The sequence below is a fragment of the Ammospiza caudacuta genome, chromosome 29 (genome assembly GCF_027887145.1).
Source record: "Ammospiza caudacuta isolate bAmmCau1 chromosome 29, bAmmCau1.pri, whole genome shotgun sequence".
NCBI classification, from domain to species: Eukaryota; Metazoa; Chordata; class Aves; order Passeriformes; family Passerellidae; genus Ammospiza; species Ammospiza caudacuta.
This window is the reverse complement of record NC_080621.1, coordinates 1,925,948-1,943,446: the sequence shown is the minus strand read 5'-3', so window position 1 is coordinate 1,943,446 and position 17,499 is coordinate 1,925,948. Positions and strand designations below refer to the sequence as shown.

The 17,499-nt window shown below is 62.1% G+C and overlaps 2 protein-coding genes across 3 annotated transcripts in view; one reads left to right on the top strand and one right to left on the bottom strand.

Annotated features, from left to right (window-relative positions):
* The window catches only part of XAB2 (XPA binding protein 2), a 37,037-nt gene extending 26,576 nt beyond the window's left edge, over positions 1–10,461 (bottom strand). Inside the window, exons 1-4 of the mRNA XM_058821336.1 lie at positions 10,216–10,461; positions 7,827–7,975; positions 4,147–4,270; positions 1,861–2,058 (exon numbers count right to left, since the gene is read on the bottom strand). Coding sequence (XP_058677319.1) covers positions 1,861–2,058; positions 4,147–4,270; positions 7,827–7,975; positions 10,216–10,461 — 717 coding nt within the window. The remainder of the gene's footprint in view (positions 1–1,860; positions 2,059–4,146; positions 4,271–7,826; positions 7,976–10,215) is intronic.
* Positions 10,462–10,656: 195 nt separating this feature from the next.
* On the top strand, positions 10,657–17,420 carry LOC131569115 (protein PET100 homolog, mitochondrial). 2 transcript variants are annotated; one of them, XR_009275768.1, is made up of 5 exons: positions 10,657–10,711; positions 13,702–13,788; positions 14,640–14,672; positions 15,330–15,783; positions 16,415–17,420. XR_009275768.1 is itself a non-coding variant. In XM_058821338.1 (4 exons), the coding sequence occupies exons 1-4, from the start codon at positions 10,685–10,687 to the stop codon at positions 15,387–15,389; spliced, it is 207 nt and encodes a 68-aa protein (XP_058677321.1). In that variant the 5' UTR covers positions 10,657–10,684; the 3' UTR covers positions 15,390–17,420. The 2 variants fall into 2 exon arrangements, 1 of the variants encoding a protein (XP_058677321.1); XM_058821338.1 differs by having other exon boundaries at positions 15,330–17,420.
* The last annotated feature ends 79 nt before the right edge of the window (positions 17,421–17,499 follow it).

Here is a 17,499-nt window from a genome sequence, read left to right as displayed (position 1 = left end):
GTGTGCCACCTGAACCCCACCTGAGTCACCTGTGTCACCTGTGTGTCACCTGTGTGTCACCTGAACCCCATCTGAGCCCCCACGGAGCGCAGGTAGGACACGTACTGCTCTGCCTCCTCGGGACACAGCTGGGGACAGAGCCACCTCAATGTCACCTGTGTGTCACCTGTGTGCCACCTGAACCCCACCTGAGTCACCTGTGTCACCTGTGTGTCACCTGTGTCACCTGAACCCCATCTGAGCCGCCACGGAGCGCAGGTAGGACACGTACTGCTCTGCCTCCTCGGGACACAGCTGGGGACAGAGCCACCTCAATGTCACCTGTGTGTCACCTGAACCCCACCTGTGTGCCAACTGTGTCACCTGTGTGTCACCTGTGTGTCACCTGAGCCGCCACGGAGCGCAGGTAGGACACGTACTGCTCTGCCTCCTCGGGACACAGCTGGGGACAATGGGGACACCTGTGTGTCACCTGTGTGTCACCTGAACCCCATCTGAGTCACCTGTGGGTCACCTGAGCCGCCACAGAGCGCAGGTAGGACACGTACTGCTCTGCCTCCTCGGGACACAGCTGGGGACAATGGGGACACCTGTGTGTCACCTGAACCCAACCTGAGTCACCTGTGTCACCTGAACCCCATCTGTGTCACCTGAGTGTCACCTGAGTGTCACCTGTGTCACCTGAGCCCCCAATTACTGCTCTGCCTCCTCGGGACACAGCTGGGGACAGCAGTGTCACCTGAGCGTCACCTGAACCTCTCGGTGTTACCTGCACACCCAGGTGTCCAGCCATCGTGCCAAGGGGACACTGCCGCTTGTGTCCCTGTGCCCAGGTGTCCCCATGTCTGTCACCAGGTGTGTCCCCATGCTCCCAGGTGCCCCCAGGTGTGCCCAGGTACCTTGAGGGGCCATCTGAAGATGCTCGCGGTGGTCTCGGGCAGCGGGGGCGTGTGTGTGTGTGCCCAGGTGAGTGCCCGTGCCCCCAGGTGTGCCCAGGTGTGCCACACCTTGAGGAACCTCCTGAAGACGCGCACAGCGGTCTTCCGCAGCGGGTGTGTGTGTGTGTGCCCAGGTGAGTGCCCAGGTGTGTGTGTGTGTACCCAGGTGCCCCCAGGTGTGTACCCAGTGCCCCCAGGTGAGTGCCCAGGTGTGCCATACCTTGAGGAACCTCCTGAAGACGTGCACGGCAGTCTCAGGCAGCGGGTGTGTGTGTGTGTGTGTGTGTGTGTGCCCAGCTGTACCCAGGTGTGCCCAGGTGTGCGCCCAGGTGTGCCATACCTTGAGGAACCTCCTGAAGATGCGCACGGCGGTCTCGGGCAGTGGGTGTGTGTGTGTGTGTGTGTGCCCAGCTGTACCCAGGTGAGTGCCCAGGTGTGTGCCCAGCTGTACCCAGGGGTGCCCAGGTGTGTGTGCCCAGGTGTGCCACACCTTGAGGAACCTCCTGAAGACGCGCACAGCGGTCTTGCGCAGGGGGGGTGTGTGTGTGTCCAGGTGTGTGTGCGTGCCCAGGTGAGTGCCCAGCTGTGCCCAGGCGTGTGTGCCCAGGTGAGTGCCCAGCTGTGCCCAGGTGTGTGCCCAGGTGTGCCATACCTTGAGGAACCTCCTGAAGATGCACACGGCGGTCTCGGGCAGCGGGTGTGTGTGTGTGTGTGTGTGCCCAGCTGTACCCAGGTGTGCCCAGGTGTGTGCCCAGCTGTACCCAGGTGTGCCCAGGTGTGCCATACCTTGAGGAACCTCCTGAAGACGTGCACGGCAGTCTCAGGCAGCGGGGGTGTGTGCGTGTGTGTGCCCAGCTGTACCCAGGTGTGCCCAGGTGTGTGTGCCCAGGTGAGTGCCCAGCTGTGCCCAGGTGTGCCATACCTTGAGGAACCTCCTGAAGACGCGCACGGCGGTCTCGGGCAGCGGGTGGCGCCGCACGAAGCTCAGGTAGGGCGGCCAGAGGCGCCGGTGCTGCGTGATGGGCAGTGCCCGCAGCGCCCGGTCAAACGTGCGGCGCGTCCGCGTGATCCGGCCCTGCTCGGCCAGGAACTGGCAGTAATCCAGCCAGATCCGCGGCATCTGGGGACACCAATGGGGACACTCATGGGGACATTAATGGGGACACTGGGGATATCAGGGATATTGGGGACATCACAGACACTGGGGACATTGGGGACAGGAACTGGCAGTAATCCAGCCAGAGCCACGGCATCTGGGGACACCAATGGGGACACTCATGGGGACATTAATGGGGACACTGGGGACATTAATGGGGACACTGGGGACATCAGGGACATTGGGGATATCACAGATACTGGGGACACGGGGACATTGGGGACAGAAGCTGGCAGTAATCCAGCCAGAGCCGCGGCGTCTGGGGACACCAATGGGGACATTCACGGGGACATTCATGGGGACATTCGTGGGGACACTGGGGATATCAGGGATATTGGGGACATCACAGACACTGGGGACATGGGGACATGGGGACAGGAACTGGCAGTAATCCAGCCAGATCCGCAGCATCTGGGGACACAGGGGACATTCATGGGGACATTCATGGGGACATTCATGGGGACATTCATGGGGACACTGGGGACATTGGGGACAGTGAGGGGCATTGGGGACATCAGGGACACCGGAGACATTGGGAATACTGGGGGACATTGGGGACAGGAGCTGGCAGTAATCCAGCCAGATCCGTGGCGTCTGGGGACACAGGGGACATTGGGGACATTAATGGGGACATTGGGGACATTGGGGACACTGGGGACACAGTGACCCGGCCCTGCTCGGCCAGGAACTGGCAGTAATCCAGCCAGATCCGCGGCATCTGGGGACACCAATGGGGACATTAATGGGGACATTAATGGGGACATTCATGGGGACATTCATGGGGACACTGGGGATATCAGGGATATTGGGGACATCACAGACACTGGGGACACGGGGACATTGGGGACAGGAACTGGCAGTAATCCAGCCAGATCCGCGGCATCTGGGGACACCAATGGGGACATTGGGGACATTCATGGGGACATTCGTGGGGACACTGGGGACATCAGGGATATTGGGGACATCACAGACACCGGGGACATGGGGACATTGGGGACAGGAACTGGCAGTAATCCAGCCAGAGCCACGGCGTCTGGGGACACCAATGGGGACATTGGGGACATTAATGGGGACACTAGGGACAGCCAGGGGACACTGGGGACATGGGGACAGCAATGGGGACATTGGGGACACCGTGGACCGCAGTGACCCTGCCCAGCTGTGATCCGGTGTCCAGGAGGGGGTGGAGCCACGCCAGGGTGGCAGTGCCCTCCCCGTGTCCCCTGTGCCCCATGTCCCCAAACTCTGTGTCACCTGTGCCCCATGTCCCCTAACCCCGTGTCCCCTGTGCCCCATGTCCCCTAACCCTGTGTCACCTGTGCCCCATGTCACCTGTGCCCTGTGCCCCCTCTGTGCTTGTCCCCACCACGTCCCCCTCATGTCCCCTGTGTCCCCTCTACGTCCCCATCACCTGGTCCCATGTCCCCATGTCCTGTGTCCCCACTGCCCCACCCACGTCCCCATGTCCCCTCTGTGTCCCCATCACCTGTGTCCCTCATGTCCCTATGTCCCACTCGTGTCCCCACGTCCCCTCTGTGTCCCCATCACCTGGTCCCTTGTCCCCGTGCCCTGTGTCCCCACTGCCCCACCCATGTCCCCTCTGTGTCCCCCATGTCCCCATGTCCCACTCGTGTCCTCATGTCCCCTGCTGTGTCCCCATCACCTCCCTGCCCTGTGTCCCTCTCGTGTCCCCACGTCCCCTTTGTGTCCTTTGTCCCCATGTCCCCTCTGTGTCCCCACGTCCCATTCCTGTCCCCCACGTCCCCTCTATGTCCCTGTCACCTCCCTGCCCCGTGTCCCCATGTCCTACTCGTGTCCCCATGTTCCCTCTGTGTCCCCATCACCTGTGTCCTGTGTCTCCATGTCCCCAGGTGTCCCACCAGGTGTCCCCACGTCCCCAGGTGTCCCCCCAGCTATCCCATGTCCCCCCAGGTGTCCCCATGTCCCCAGGTGTGTCTCACCAGCGCTCTGTCGTGCACGGCATTGTCCCCTCACACCCCCAGGTGTCCCCATGTCCCCCCAGGTGTCCCCAGGTGTCCCCAGGTGTCTCACCTTGTGCATGAACACCAGCGCTCTCTCGTGCACGGCGTTGGCCTCCTCGAAGGCGGGGTCAGAGGGACAGCGACCTTTGACCTGGGCCCGGCGCTGCCGCAGGTACTGGTACCACAGCTTGTAACTGGGGACACAGGTGTGACACAGGTGTGACAGGTGTGACACAGGCGTGACACAGGTGGGACAGGTGTGACACCTGTCATCAGCGTCACTGGCACCCGACAGCCCCGACATCCCTGAGACAGGTACTGGTACCACAGCTTGTAACTGGGGACAGAGGTGTGACACAGGTGTGACAGGTGTGACACAGGTGTGACACAGGTGGGACAGGTGTGACACAGGTGTGACAGGTGTGACACCTGTCATCAGTGTCACTGTCACTCCCGACAGCCCCGACATCCCTGAAACAGGTACTGGTACCACAGCTTGTAACTGGGGACACAGGTGGGACAGGTGTGACAGGTGTGACACAGGTGTGACACAGGTGTGACACCTGTCATCAGCGTCACTGACACCCTTGTCACACCTGCTGCAGGTACTGGTACCACAGCTTGTAACGGGAATGGGGACACACCTGTCACACCTGTCACTGACATCCCTGACACAGGTACTGGTACCACAGCTTGTACCTGGGCACACAGGTGTGACACAGGTGACACACATGTCACACCTCACACCTGTCACACATGTCACCCACGTCACTGACACCCCTGCTGCAGGTACTGGTACCACAGCTTGTAACTGGGGACAGAGGCGACACACCTGTCACCTGTCACCAGTGTCACTGACACACCTGTCACCCAACACCCCTGACACCCCTAACACACCTATCACAGGTACTGGTACCACAGCTTGTAACTGGAATGGGGACACAGGCGTGACGCAGGTGTGACAGGTGTGACACCTGTCACCAGTGTCACCCGCCACTCCTGACACCCCTGCTGCAGGTACTGGTACCACAGCTTGTAACTGGGGACACAGGGGACACACCTGTAACCCGTCACACCTGTCACCTGTCACCAGTGTCACTGACACACCTGACACACCTGCTGCAGGTACTGGTACCACAGCTTGTAACTGGGGACACAGGTGACACACCTGTCACACCTGTCACCAGTGTCACTGACACACCTGACACACCTGCCACAGGTCCTGGTACCACAGCTTGTAACTGGGGACAGAGGGGACACACCTGTCACCTGTCGCACCTGTCACCTGTCACCAGTGTCACTGACACACCTGACACACCTGCTGCAGGTACTGGTACCACAGCTTGAAACTGCGGACAGAGGGGACACACCTGTCACCTGTCGCACCTGTCACCAGTGTCACTGACACACCTGCCACACCTGCCACAGGTACTGGTACCACAGCTTGAAACTGCGGACAGAGGGGACACACCTGTAACCCGTCACACCTGTCACCTGTCACCAGTGTCACTGACACACCTGACACACCTGCCACAGGTACTGGTACCACAGCTTGTAACTGGAATGGGGACACAGGTGACACACCTGTCACACCTGTCACACCTGTCACCAGTGTCACTGACACACCTGACACCCCTGCTGCAGGTACTGGTACCACAGCTTGTAACTGGAATGGGGACACAGGTGACACACCTGTCACACCTGTCACCAGTGTCACCAGCGTCACCTGGCACCCCTGTTGCCTCAGTCACACCTGCCCCAAGTGTTCCCACAGGTGCTCCCAAATGGCCCCGGTGGATTCCAGGTGCCCCCAGGTGCCCCCAGGTGTGCCCAGATGCCCCCAGGTGTGTTCAGGTGTATCCCAGGTGTGCCCCAGCTGCTCCCAAGTGTGCCCAGATGCCTCCGGGAGTGTTCAGGTGTATCTCAGGTGTGCCCATGCCCCCACAGGTGTGCCCCATGCCAGGTGTATCCCAGGTGTGCCCGCGTGGATTCCAGGTGCCCCTGGTGTATTTCCAGTGCTGCCAGGTACCCTCAGGTGTATCTCAGGTGTGCCCATGCCCCCCCAGGTGTGCCCAGGTGCCCCTGTACCTGCTGGGCAGCTCCCTCAGGGCTCTCAGGTGTACCCCAGGTGCCCCCAGGTGGCCCCAGCTCCCTCCAGGTCTCCAGGTGTGCCCAGGTACCCTCAGGTGTATCCCAGGTGTGCCCAGCTCCCTCCAGGTGTGCCCAGGTGGCCTCAGCTCTCTCCAGGGGTGCCCAGGTACCCTCAGGTGTATCCCAAGTGTCCTCAGGTCTATCCCAGGTGTGCCCATGCCCCCTCAGGTGCCCCCCAGGTGCCCATGCCCCCCCAGGTGCCCCAGGTGTGCCCATACCTGCCAGGCAGCTCCTTCAGGGCTCTCAGGTGTGCCCATGCTCCCCCAGGTGTGCCCAGGTGCCCCCAGGTGTGTCCCATGCCCCCCCAGGTGTGCCCAGGTGCCCCAGGTGTGCCCGTACCTGCCGGGCAGCTCCCTCTGGGCTCTCAGGTGTGCCCAGGTGTGTCTCATGCCCCCCCAGGTGTGCCCATGCCCCCCAAGTGTGCCCAGGTGTGCCCATGCCCCCCCAGGTGTGCCCATGCCCCCCAAGTGTGCCCAGGTGTGTCTCATGCCCCCCCAGGTGTGCCCATGCCCCCCCCAGGTGCCCCAGGTGTGCCCGTACCTGCCGGGCAACTCCCTCAGGGCTCTCAGGTGTGCCCATGCTCCCCCAGGTGTGCCCAGGTGCCCCCAGGTGTGTCCCATGCCCCCCCAGGTGTGCCCAGGTGCCCCAGGTGTGCCCGTACCTGCCGGGCAGCTCCCTCAGGGCTCTCAAGTGTGCCCAGGTGCCCCCAGGTGCCCCAGGTGTGTCCCATGCCCCCCCAGGTGTGCCCATGCCCCCCAAGTGTGCCCAGGTGTGCCCATGCCCCCCCAGGTGTGCCCAGGTGCCCCAGGTGCCCCCGTACATGCCGGGCAACTCCCTCAGGGCTCTCAGGTGTGCCCAGGTGCGTCCCATGCCCCCCCAGGTGTGCCCATGCCCCCCCAGGTGTGCCCAGGTGCCCCAGGTGTGCCCGTACCTGCCGGGCAGCTCCCTCAGGGCTCTCAGGTGTGCCCAGGTGCCCCCAGGTGCCCCAGGTGTGTCCCATGCCCCCCCAGGTGTGCCCAGGTGCCCCAGGTGTGCCCAGGTGTGCCCATGCCCCCCCAGGTGTGCCCAGGTGCCCCAGGTGTGCCCGTACCTGCCGGGCAGCTCCCTCAGGGCTCTCAGGTGTGCCCAGGTGTGTCTCATGCCCCCCCAGGTGTGCCCATGCCCCCCAAGTGTGCCCAGGTGTGCCCATGCCCCCCCAGGTGTGCCCATGCCCCCCCAGGTGTGCCCGTACCTGCCGGGCAACTCCCTCAGGGCTCTCAGGTGTGCCCATGCCCCCCCACGTGTGCCCATGCCCCCCAAGTGTGCCCAGGTGTGCCCATGCCCCCCCAGGTGTGCCCGTACCTGCCGGGCAACTCCCTCAGGGCTCTCAGGTGTGCCCATGCCCCCCAAGTGTGCCCAGGTGTGCCCATGCCCCCCCAGGTGTGCCCAGGTGCCCCAGGTGCCCCCGTACCTGCCGGGCAGCTCCCTCAGGGCTCTCACGTGTGCCCAGGTGCGTCCCATGCCCCCCCAGGTGTGCCCATGCCCCCCCAGGTGTGCCCAGGTGCCCCAGGTGTGCCCAGGTGCCCCAGGTGTGCCCAGGTGCCCCAGGTGTGCCCGTACCTGCCGGGCAGCTCCCTCAGGGCTCTCTCGTAGATCTGGTTGAGGCGGGGGCGGGGCCCGCGCTGCCGGGCCTGCGCGTAACGGAGCCACCCCCGCACCGAGAACGGGTTCCTGAGCAGCTCCTCCTCGTGCTGCACCTCCTCCTCCTCCTGGGGGGACATTGGGGACAGTCAGGGACATTGGGGACATTGGGGACACACACAGGGACAGCTCCCCCTCGTGCTGCACCTCCTCCTCCTCCTGGGGGGACATTGGGGACACTGAGAGACAGGGGACACTGGGGACACACACAGGGACAGCTCCTCCTCGTGCTGCACCTCCTCTTCCTCCTGCAGGGGGACATTGGGGACACTGGGGACACACACAGGGACAGCTCCCCCTCGTGCTGCACCTCCTCCTCCTCCTGCACGGGGACACGGGACACTGAGAGACAGGGGACACTCAGGGGACACTGAGGACACTCAGGGACACAGGGGACACACACAGGGACAGCTCCTCCCCGTGCTGCACCTCCTCCTCCTCCTGCATGGGGACACAGGGGACACTGAGACAGGGGACACACAGGGACATTGGGGACACACAGGGACAGCTCCTCCTCGTGCTGCACCTCCTCTTCCTCCTGCATGGGGGACACAGGGGACACTCAGGGACATTGGGGACACTGGGGACACACACAGGGACAGCTCCTCCTCGTGCTGCACCTCCTCCTCCTCCTGCACTGGGGACATTGGGGACACTCAGGGACAGGGGACACACACAGGGACAGCTCCTCCTTGTGTGGGACCTCCTCTTCCTCCTGGGGGGACAATTGGGGACATTGGGGACAGTCAGGGACAGGGGACACACACAGGGACAGCTCCCCCTTGTGCTGCACCTCCTCTTCCTCCTGGGGGGACATTGGGGACAACGGGGGGACATTGGGGTCATTGAGAGGATCCCGAGGAGCTCGTCCTCGTGCTGCACCTCCTCTTCCTCCGGAGGGGACAAACGGGGACACTGAGGGGACATTGGGGTCACTGAGCAATTCCTGAGGCTCCTCCTCGTGCTGGACCTGCTCTTCCTCCTCCACTGGGGACATTGAGTGACATTGAGGGGACAGCTCTTCCTCAGGTTGGACCTCCTCTTCCTCCTGCATTTGAGACAACTGGGGACGTTGAGGGGACAGGGGACAGTCAGGGGACACACACAGGGACAGCTCTTCCACCTCCTCTTTCTCCTGAGGGGACAGCTGGGGACACTGAGGGGACACTGAGGGGACACTGGGGACACTGGGGACACTGAACGACATCAGGGACACACACGGGGACAGCTCCTCCTCGTGCCACACCTCCTCTTCCTCCTGAGGGGACACTGAGGGGACACTGAGGGGACACTGAGGGCACACGTCCTCCTTCCTCTCCTGAGGGGACATGGGGACACTCTGGGGACACTCTGGGGACAGGGACAGCTCCTCCTCATCCTCCTGGAGGGACACAGGGACAGGGGACACAAGGACATGGACAGGGGACAAGGGACAGAGGGAACAGGGGACAGGGACAGGGGACAGGAGGTGACAAGGGACACACAGCACAGGGCACTTCCTCCTGGGCTCAGGGGACACAGGGGACAGCAGGGACAGCAGAGGGGACACAGGGGACACAGAGGGGGACAAAGGGACCAGGATGGGGGGAGGGGATGGGACAGAAACCAGCGGTGACAGGGACAGAGGGAGAGGGGACAGGGACAGGGATGGGGACAGGGATGGGGACAGGGACACAGAGGGGACAGGGACATAAAGGGGACAGCGATGGGGACAGGGGGACAAGGGCCAGGAACAAAGGGACAGGGACATGGGGACAGGAGGGGACAGGAAGGGACAGGGACATGGGGACATGAGGACAGGGACATGGGGACATGAGAGGGGACAGGGACACAGAAATGTGCTTGGGGGAGGGGTTGGGGACAGGGACACCAGAGGGGACGAGGATGGGGCAGGGATGGGGACAGGAAGTGACAAAAAGTGACAGGAGGGGACAGGAGGGAACAGGGGGTGACAAGAGGTGACAGGAGAGGACAGGGGGTGGCAGGAAGGGAAAAGGGGTGACACGAGGTGACAGAGCTGGACAGGAGGGGACAGAAGGGGACAGAGGGTGACAAAATGTGACAGGAAAGGACAGGAATGGACAAGAGGTGACAACGGGGGACAGGAGGTGATGGGGGGTACAGGGGGTGACAAAAGGGATCAGGAGGTGACACGAGGTGACAGGGAGTGACAAGAGGGGACAGGAATGGACAGGAGGGGACAGGAGGTGACACAATGTGACAGGAGGGGACAGGGGGTGACAGGAATGAGCTGACAGTGGGGACAGGAGGTGACAGGAGGTGACACCAGGCCCAGCCCCGCACTCACAAAGCACAGCTCGGGCCGCTCCGGGCCCGGCCCCGCTCCGGGATCCGCCGCCGCTGCGGGCCCCGCTTCCCCCGCCGGCCCCGCTCCCTCCATGGCTGCCGCTCCCTCCATCGCTGCCGGTTCCTCCACGGCTCCCGCTTCCTCCACGGCTCCCGGCTGCTGCTCCGGGCCCGGCACCGCTCCCGCTCCCGCTCCCGCTCCCGGCGGCTCCTCCCGCGCCGCCATCGCCGCCTCAGCCGCCGCCATTTCCCCGCGCTGCTCCCTCACTTCCGGCGCGCCGCACGCACTTCCGGCGCTTCCACTTCCGTCCTTCCCGCGCTCGCTTCTCATTGGTCAATCGCTCTTTCGCTCCGCCCCCTCAGCGGCGCGCTCAGCCAATAGAGTGCGGCGGTGCTGGCGGTGCGGCCAATGGGGATTGGCGGTGTTGCGGGGTTGGTGGAGGCGGAAGCGTGAGGGGCTTGGAGGAGCCATGGGGGTGAAGCTGGAGATCCTGAGGGTGCGAGGGGCGGGAACGGGAGAACGGGAACTGGAACGGGATAACGGCAATGGGGATGGGGATGGGGATGGGGGATGGGGGATGGGAATGGGGGTGGGAATGGGAATGGGAATGGGGGAATGGGAAATGGGGATGGGGTGGGGATGGGGGTGGGAATGGGGGATGGGGATGGAAATGGGAAATGGGAAATGGGGATGGGGGACGGGAATGGGGATGGGAAATGGGGATGGGGATGGGAATGGGGATGGGAATGGGGGATGGGGGATGGGAAATGGAAATGGGGATGGGGGATGGGAAATGGGGATGGGGTCGGGAATGGGGATGGGGGATGGGAGTGGGGATGGGGTCGGGAATGGGGATGGGGGATGGGAGTGGGGATGGGGGATGGGGGACGCGAATGGGGGTGGGGGGGTAAGAGCAGTGGGCGGGGCAGGAACGGGGGACATTCATTGGTGACACAGGAGGTGACACGCTGATGGCGCTCAGGTGACACAGGTGACACTGATGCCCCTGTCCCAGATGTGTCCGTCTGTTTTTCCCCGTGGCCGTGTCCTGGGTCTGGGGGGTGGCACAGGTGACAGGGTGGGTGACACACAGGCGATACAGGAGACACAACTGTGACACAGGTGACTCCCAGGTGACAGGCTGCGTGGCACAGGTGTCCCTGTCCCAGATGTTCCTGTACCTGTCCCTCCCCGTGGCCGTGTTCCGGGTCTGGGGGGTGACACAGGTGACACTCAGGTGTGACAGGGATCACACAGGTGACACACAGGTGTGACAGGGATCACACAGGTGACACACAGGTGTGACAGGGGTCACACAGGTGACATAGGTGACACTCAGGTGTGACAGGGATCACACAGGTGACACACAGGTGTGACAGGGATCACACAGGTGACATAGGTGACACTCAGGTGTGACAGGGATCACACAGGTGACACACAGGTGTGACAGGGATCACACAGGTGACACACAGGTGTGACAGGGATCACACAGGTGACATAGGTGACACTCAGGTGTGACAGGGATCACACAGGTGACACACAGGTGTGACAGGGGTCACACAGGTGACACTCAGGTGTGACAGGGATCACACAGGTGACACACAGGTGTGACAGGGGTCACACAGGTGACATAGGTGACACTCAGGTGTGACAGGGATCACACAGGTGACACACAGGTGTGACAGGGGTCACACAGGTGACACAGGTGACACTCAGGTGTGACAGGGGTCACACAGGTGACACAGGTGTCCCTGTCCCAGATGTTCCTGTACCTGTCCTTCCCCCTGGCCGTGTTCTGGGTCTGGGGGGTGACAGGGATCACACAGGTGACACTCAGGTGACACTCAGGTGTCATTGTCAGATGTTCCTGTACCTGTGACCATATTCTGGGTCTGGGGGGTGACGCAGGTGACACACAGGCGACACACAGGTGACACTCAGGTGACAGGGTGGGTGACACAGGTGACACAGGTGTCATTGTCAGATGTTCCTGTACCTGTCCTTCCCCGTGGCCGCGTTCTGGGTCTGGGGGGGTGACACAGGTGACACTCAGGTGTGACAGGGGTCACACAGGTGACACAGGTGACACTCAGGTGTGACAGGGATCACACAGGTGACACAGGTGACACTCAGGTGTGACAGGGATCACACAGGTGACACACAGGTGACACTCAGGTGTGACAGGGATCACACAGGTGACACAGGTGACACAGGTGACACTCAGGTGTGACAGGGGTCACACAGGTGACACAGGTGACACAGGTGACACTCAGGTGTGACAGGGGTCACACAGGTGACACACAGGTGTGACAGGGATCACACAGGTGACACAGGTGACACACAGGTGACACTCAGGTGTGACAGGGATCACACAGGTGACACAGGTGACACTCAGGTGTGACAGGGATCACACAGGTGACACAGGTGACACACAGGTGACACTCAGGTGTGACAGGGGTCACACAGGTGACACACAGGTGTGACAGGGATCACACAGGTGACACAGGTGACACTCAGGTGTGACAGGGATCACACAGGTGACACACAGGTGACACTCAGGTGTGACAGGGATCACACAGGTGACACAGGTGACACAGGTGACACTCAGGTGTGACAGGGGTCACACAGGTGACACAGGTGACACAGGTGACACTCAGGTGTGACAGGGGTCACACAGGTGACACACAGGTGTGACAGGGATCACACAGGTGACACAGGTGACACACAGGTGACACTCAGGTGTGACAGGGATCACACAGGTGACACAGGTGACACACAGGTGACACTCAGGTGTGACAGGGGTCACACAGGTGACACACAGGTGACACTCAGGTGTGACAGGGGTCACACAGGTGACACAGGTGACACTCAGGTGTGACAGGGATCACACAGGTGACACACAGGTGACACTCAGGTGTGACAGGGATCACACAGGTGACACAGGTGACACACAGGTGACACTCAGGTGTGACAGGGGTCACACAGGTGACACACAGGTGTGACAGGGATCACACAGGTGACACAGGTGACACTCAGGTGTGACAGGGATCACACAGGTGACACACAGGTGACACTCAGGTGTGACAGGGATCACACAGGTGACACAGGTGACACAGGTGACACTCAGGTGTGACAGGGGTCACACAGGTGACACACAGGTGACACTCAGGTGTGACAGGGGTCACACAGGTGACACACAGGTGACACTCAGGTGTGACAGGGATCACACAGGTGACACAGGTGACACAGGTGACACTCAGGTGTGACAGGGGTCACACAGGTGACACACAGGTGACACTCAGGTGTGACAGGGATCACACAGGTGACACAGGTGACACAGGTGACACTCAGGTGTGACAGGGGTCACACAGGTGACACACAGGTGACACTCAGGTGTGACAGGGATCACACAGGTGACACAGGTGACACAGGTGACACTCAGGTGTGACAGGGGTCACACAGGTGACACAGGTGTCCCTGTCCCAGATGTTCCTGTACCTGTCCTTCCCCATTGCCATGTTCTGGGTCTCCAACCAGGCCGAGCTCTTCCAGCGTCACGTGATCGACCGCAAGGTGGGCGGGGACACCTGGGGACACCTGGGACACCCTGGGGACACTGCAGGGACACACCTGGGACACTGCAGGGACACCTGGGACACCTGGGGACACCCTAGGACACACCTGGGACACTGCAGGGACACACCTGGGACACCTGGGGACACCCTAGGACACACCTGGGGACACCTGGGGATGGCTGGGGACACCTGGGATGGCGGGGGACACTGCAGGGACACACCTGGGACACCCTGGGCACACTGCAGGGACACACCTGGGGACACCTGGGGAAACACCTCGGGATGCCTGAGGATACCTGGGACACCCCTGGTGACACCTGGGACATCTGAGGACACCTGGGGGTGGCTGGGGACACCTGGGACACCCTGGGGACAGCTGGGATGGCTGGGGACACGTGGGGGACACCTGGGGACACCCCTGGGACACCTGGGGATTCTGCAGGAACACCCCTGGGGACACTTGGGGAGACCTGGGGACAACTGGGTACACGCCTGGGACACCTGGGGACAGCTAGGGGCACCTTGGGGACAGCTGGGGACACCTGGGACACCTTGGGGACACCTGGGATGGCTGGGGATACCTGGGATACCCTGGGGACAGCTGGGATGGCTGGGGACACGTGGGGGACACCCCTGGGACATCTGGAGACACCCCTGGGGACAGCCTAGGGACACACCTGGGACACCTGGAGGACACCTGGAACACCTGGGGACAGCTGGGACACCCTGGGGACACGTGGGGACACCCCTGGGACACCTGGGGACCCTTGGGGACACGTGGGGACCCTTGGGGACACGTGGCCCCCTCGGTGTCCCCGCTGTCCCCTCCCTGACTCGCTCTCTTTGCAGAGGGAGCTTTTCCCGCCGGACACCCCGGAACGGGTGAGACCCCAATGTCCCCAATGTCCCCAACGTGTCCCCAACGTGTCCTTGTGTCCCTGCTGTGCTCTGACCCTGTCCCCATCCCTGTCCTTGTCCCCATCTCTGTCCCTGTCCTCTCACTCTGTCCCTGTTTCTGTGTCCCTGTCCCCTCAGTGTCCCTGTCACTGTCCTTTGTCCCTGTGTCCCTGTCCCCTGTCCCTGTCTCTGTGTTACTGTCACTGTCCCTGTGTCCCTATCCCCTCACTGTGTCACTGTCGCTGTGTCCCTGTATCCCTGTGTCACTGTCGCTGTGTCACTCTCACTGTCCCTGTGTCCCTATCCCTGTGTCACTATTACTGTCCCTGTCCCTGTGTCACTGTTCCTGTCCCCTCACTGTGCCTGTGTCCCTGTCTCTGTGTCCCTGTGTTCCTGTGTCCCTGTCCCTGTGTCACTGTCCCTGTCACTATTCCTGTGTCCTTGTCCCTCTGTCCCTGTGTCCCTGTGTCCCTGTCCTTGTGTGCCTGTCCCCTCACTGTCCCTGTCCCTGTGTCCCTGTGTCCCTGTGTCCCTGTGTCACTGTCCCTGTGTCCCTGTCCGTGTGTCACTGTCCCCTCACTGTCCCTGTCCCTGTGTCCCTGTCCCTGTGTCGCTGTCCCCTCACTGTCAGTGTCCCCTCAGCGCCAGGCCATGGCTGAGCTGAAGCAGCGGCTGCGGGAGCGGAAGGGGACCCAGGCCTGAGGGGACAGCGGGGACACAGCAGTGACACCGTGGGGACACTGCAGTGACACCAGGGACACGGCCACCGTGGGGACCCGGGCCTGAGGGGACAGCGGGGACACGTGGCCACCGTGGGGACACGGCAGTGACACCAAGGGACGCGGCCACCGTGGGACCGAGGCGTGAGGGGACAGAAGGGACACACGGCCATTGTGGTACACGGCAGTGCCAGCAGTCGATGGCATTGCTGTGACCCTGTTGGTGGCAGGGGACAGTGGCAGTGTCCTGGTGCCATCACCATGGCAGCATTGGTGACAAAGGGGACAGCGACAACAGCTGGTGGCATCGACGGCATTGCTGTGACAGCGTTGGTGACAGGGGAGGGCAGCCGGTGTCACACAGTGTGACCGTGTTGGTGACAGTGACAGCAGCCAGTGTCACACCCTGTGGCTGTGTGGGTGACAGTGTTGGTGACAAAGGGGACAATGACAGCAGCCGGTGTCGCTCACTGTGGCAGTGTTGGTGACAAAGGGGACAGTGACAGCAGCTGATGGCATCGATGGCATTGCTGTGACAGTGTTGATCATAGAGGGGACAGTGACAATGCCTGATGGCATCGCTGTGACCATGTTGGTGGCAGGGGACAGTGGCAGTGTCCTGGTGCCATCGCTGTGACCGTGCTGGGGACAGGGGACAGTGACAGCACCCAATGGCGTCACTGTGGCTGTGTTGGTGACACAGGGGACAACGGTTGGTGTCACACGCTGTGACCCCGTTGGTGACAGTGAAAACAGCTGGTGTCACTGTGGTGTTGGTGACAGAAGGGACAACAGCCGGTGTCACGCACTGTGTGTTGGTGACAACGTGGGTGACAGAGGTGACAGTGACAGCAGACAGTGTCGCATGCTGTGGCCTGTTGGTGACAATGACAACAGCACCAGCTGTCACCTGCTGTGGCCGTGTTGATGACAGGTGACAATGGCAGTACCCGCTGTCGCTCGCTGTGAGTGTATTGGTGACAGTATTGGTGACAACGTTGGTGTCAGGGGACGGTGACAGCAGCCAGTGTCACACAGTGTGACCGTGTTGGTGACAGTGACAGCAGCCAGTGTCACTCGCTGTGACTGTGTTGGTGACAAAGGGGACAGTGGCAGCAGTCGATGTCACCGTGATGTTGGTGACAGAAGGGACAACAGCCGGTGTCACACACTGTGAGTGTGTTGGTGACAAAGGGGACAGTGACAGCAGCTGGTGTCACACACCGTGAGTGTGTTGGTGACAAAGGGGACAGTGACAGCAGCTGGTGTCACTCACTGTGGCCGTGTTGGTGACACTGTTGATGGCAATGTTGGCGACAGAGGGGACAGCAGCTGCTGTCACTCGCTGTCACCGTGTTGGTGACAAGAGACAGTGACACCAGTTGATGGCATCACGGTGACTGCGTCGGTGACAAAGGGGACAGTGACAACAGCCGTGTCACGCACTGACTGTGTTGGTGCCAGTGTTGGTGACAAAGGTGACGCTGGCAGCACCCGCTGTCACTCGCTGTGTCCGTGTTGGTGCCAGTGTTGGTGACAAAGGTGACAATGCCAGCATCCACTGTCCCTCGCTGTCCCCGCTGATGCCACCCGTGGCCGGGGCTGTGCCCGTGTGGGTGGCACAGGGGACACGTGTCCTCCTCTCCTGATGCCACCGCGGCCACGTGGCCACCCCCGTGTCCCTGTGCTGCTGGGGACACGTGTGTGACACATGTGACAACGTGTCTGTGACACGCGTGTGACGTGTGACAACGTGTGTGTGACACGTGTGTGGCACATGTGACAACGTGTGTGTGACACGTGTGTGACACGCGTGACAGCTGCAACAACGTGTGTGTGACACATCAGGGACACGTTTGGGGACGCGTGCCACCCCCCCGCTGTCCCCACCCCAATAAACGGCGCTGGCACTGCCCGCAGGGTGGCACCAGGGTGTCCCCAGGGTGGCACTGCCGTCCCTTAGTGTCCCCTGTGCCCCTCGGTGTCCCCTGGTGCCACCCCCGCGGGCGTCCTGTGTCCCTCAATGTCACCGGAGTGCTGTGGGTGTTCCTTGGTGCCACCTCCCTGCCCGGTGCCACCCTCGATGCCACCCC

Coding starts and splice junctions, on each gene's coding strand:
- LOC131569115 (XM_058821338.1), top strand. CDS start 10,685: ATGGGGGTGAAGCTGGAGATCCTGAGG. Junction 10,712..13,701: donor TGAAGCTGGAGATCCTGAGG/GTGCGAGGGGCG, acceptor TCCCTGTCCCAG/ATGTTCCTGTACCTGTCCTT. Junction 14,673..15,329: donor CGCCGGACACCCCGGAACGG/GTGAGACCCCAA, acceptor GTGTCCCCTCAG/CGCCAGGCCATGGCTGAGCT.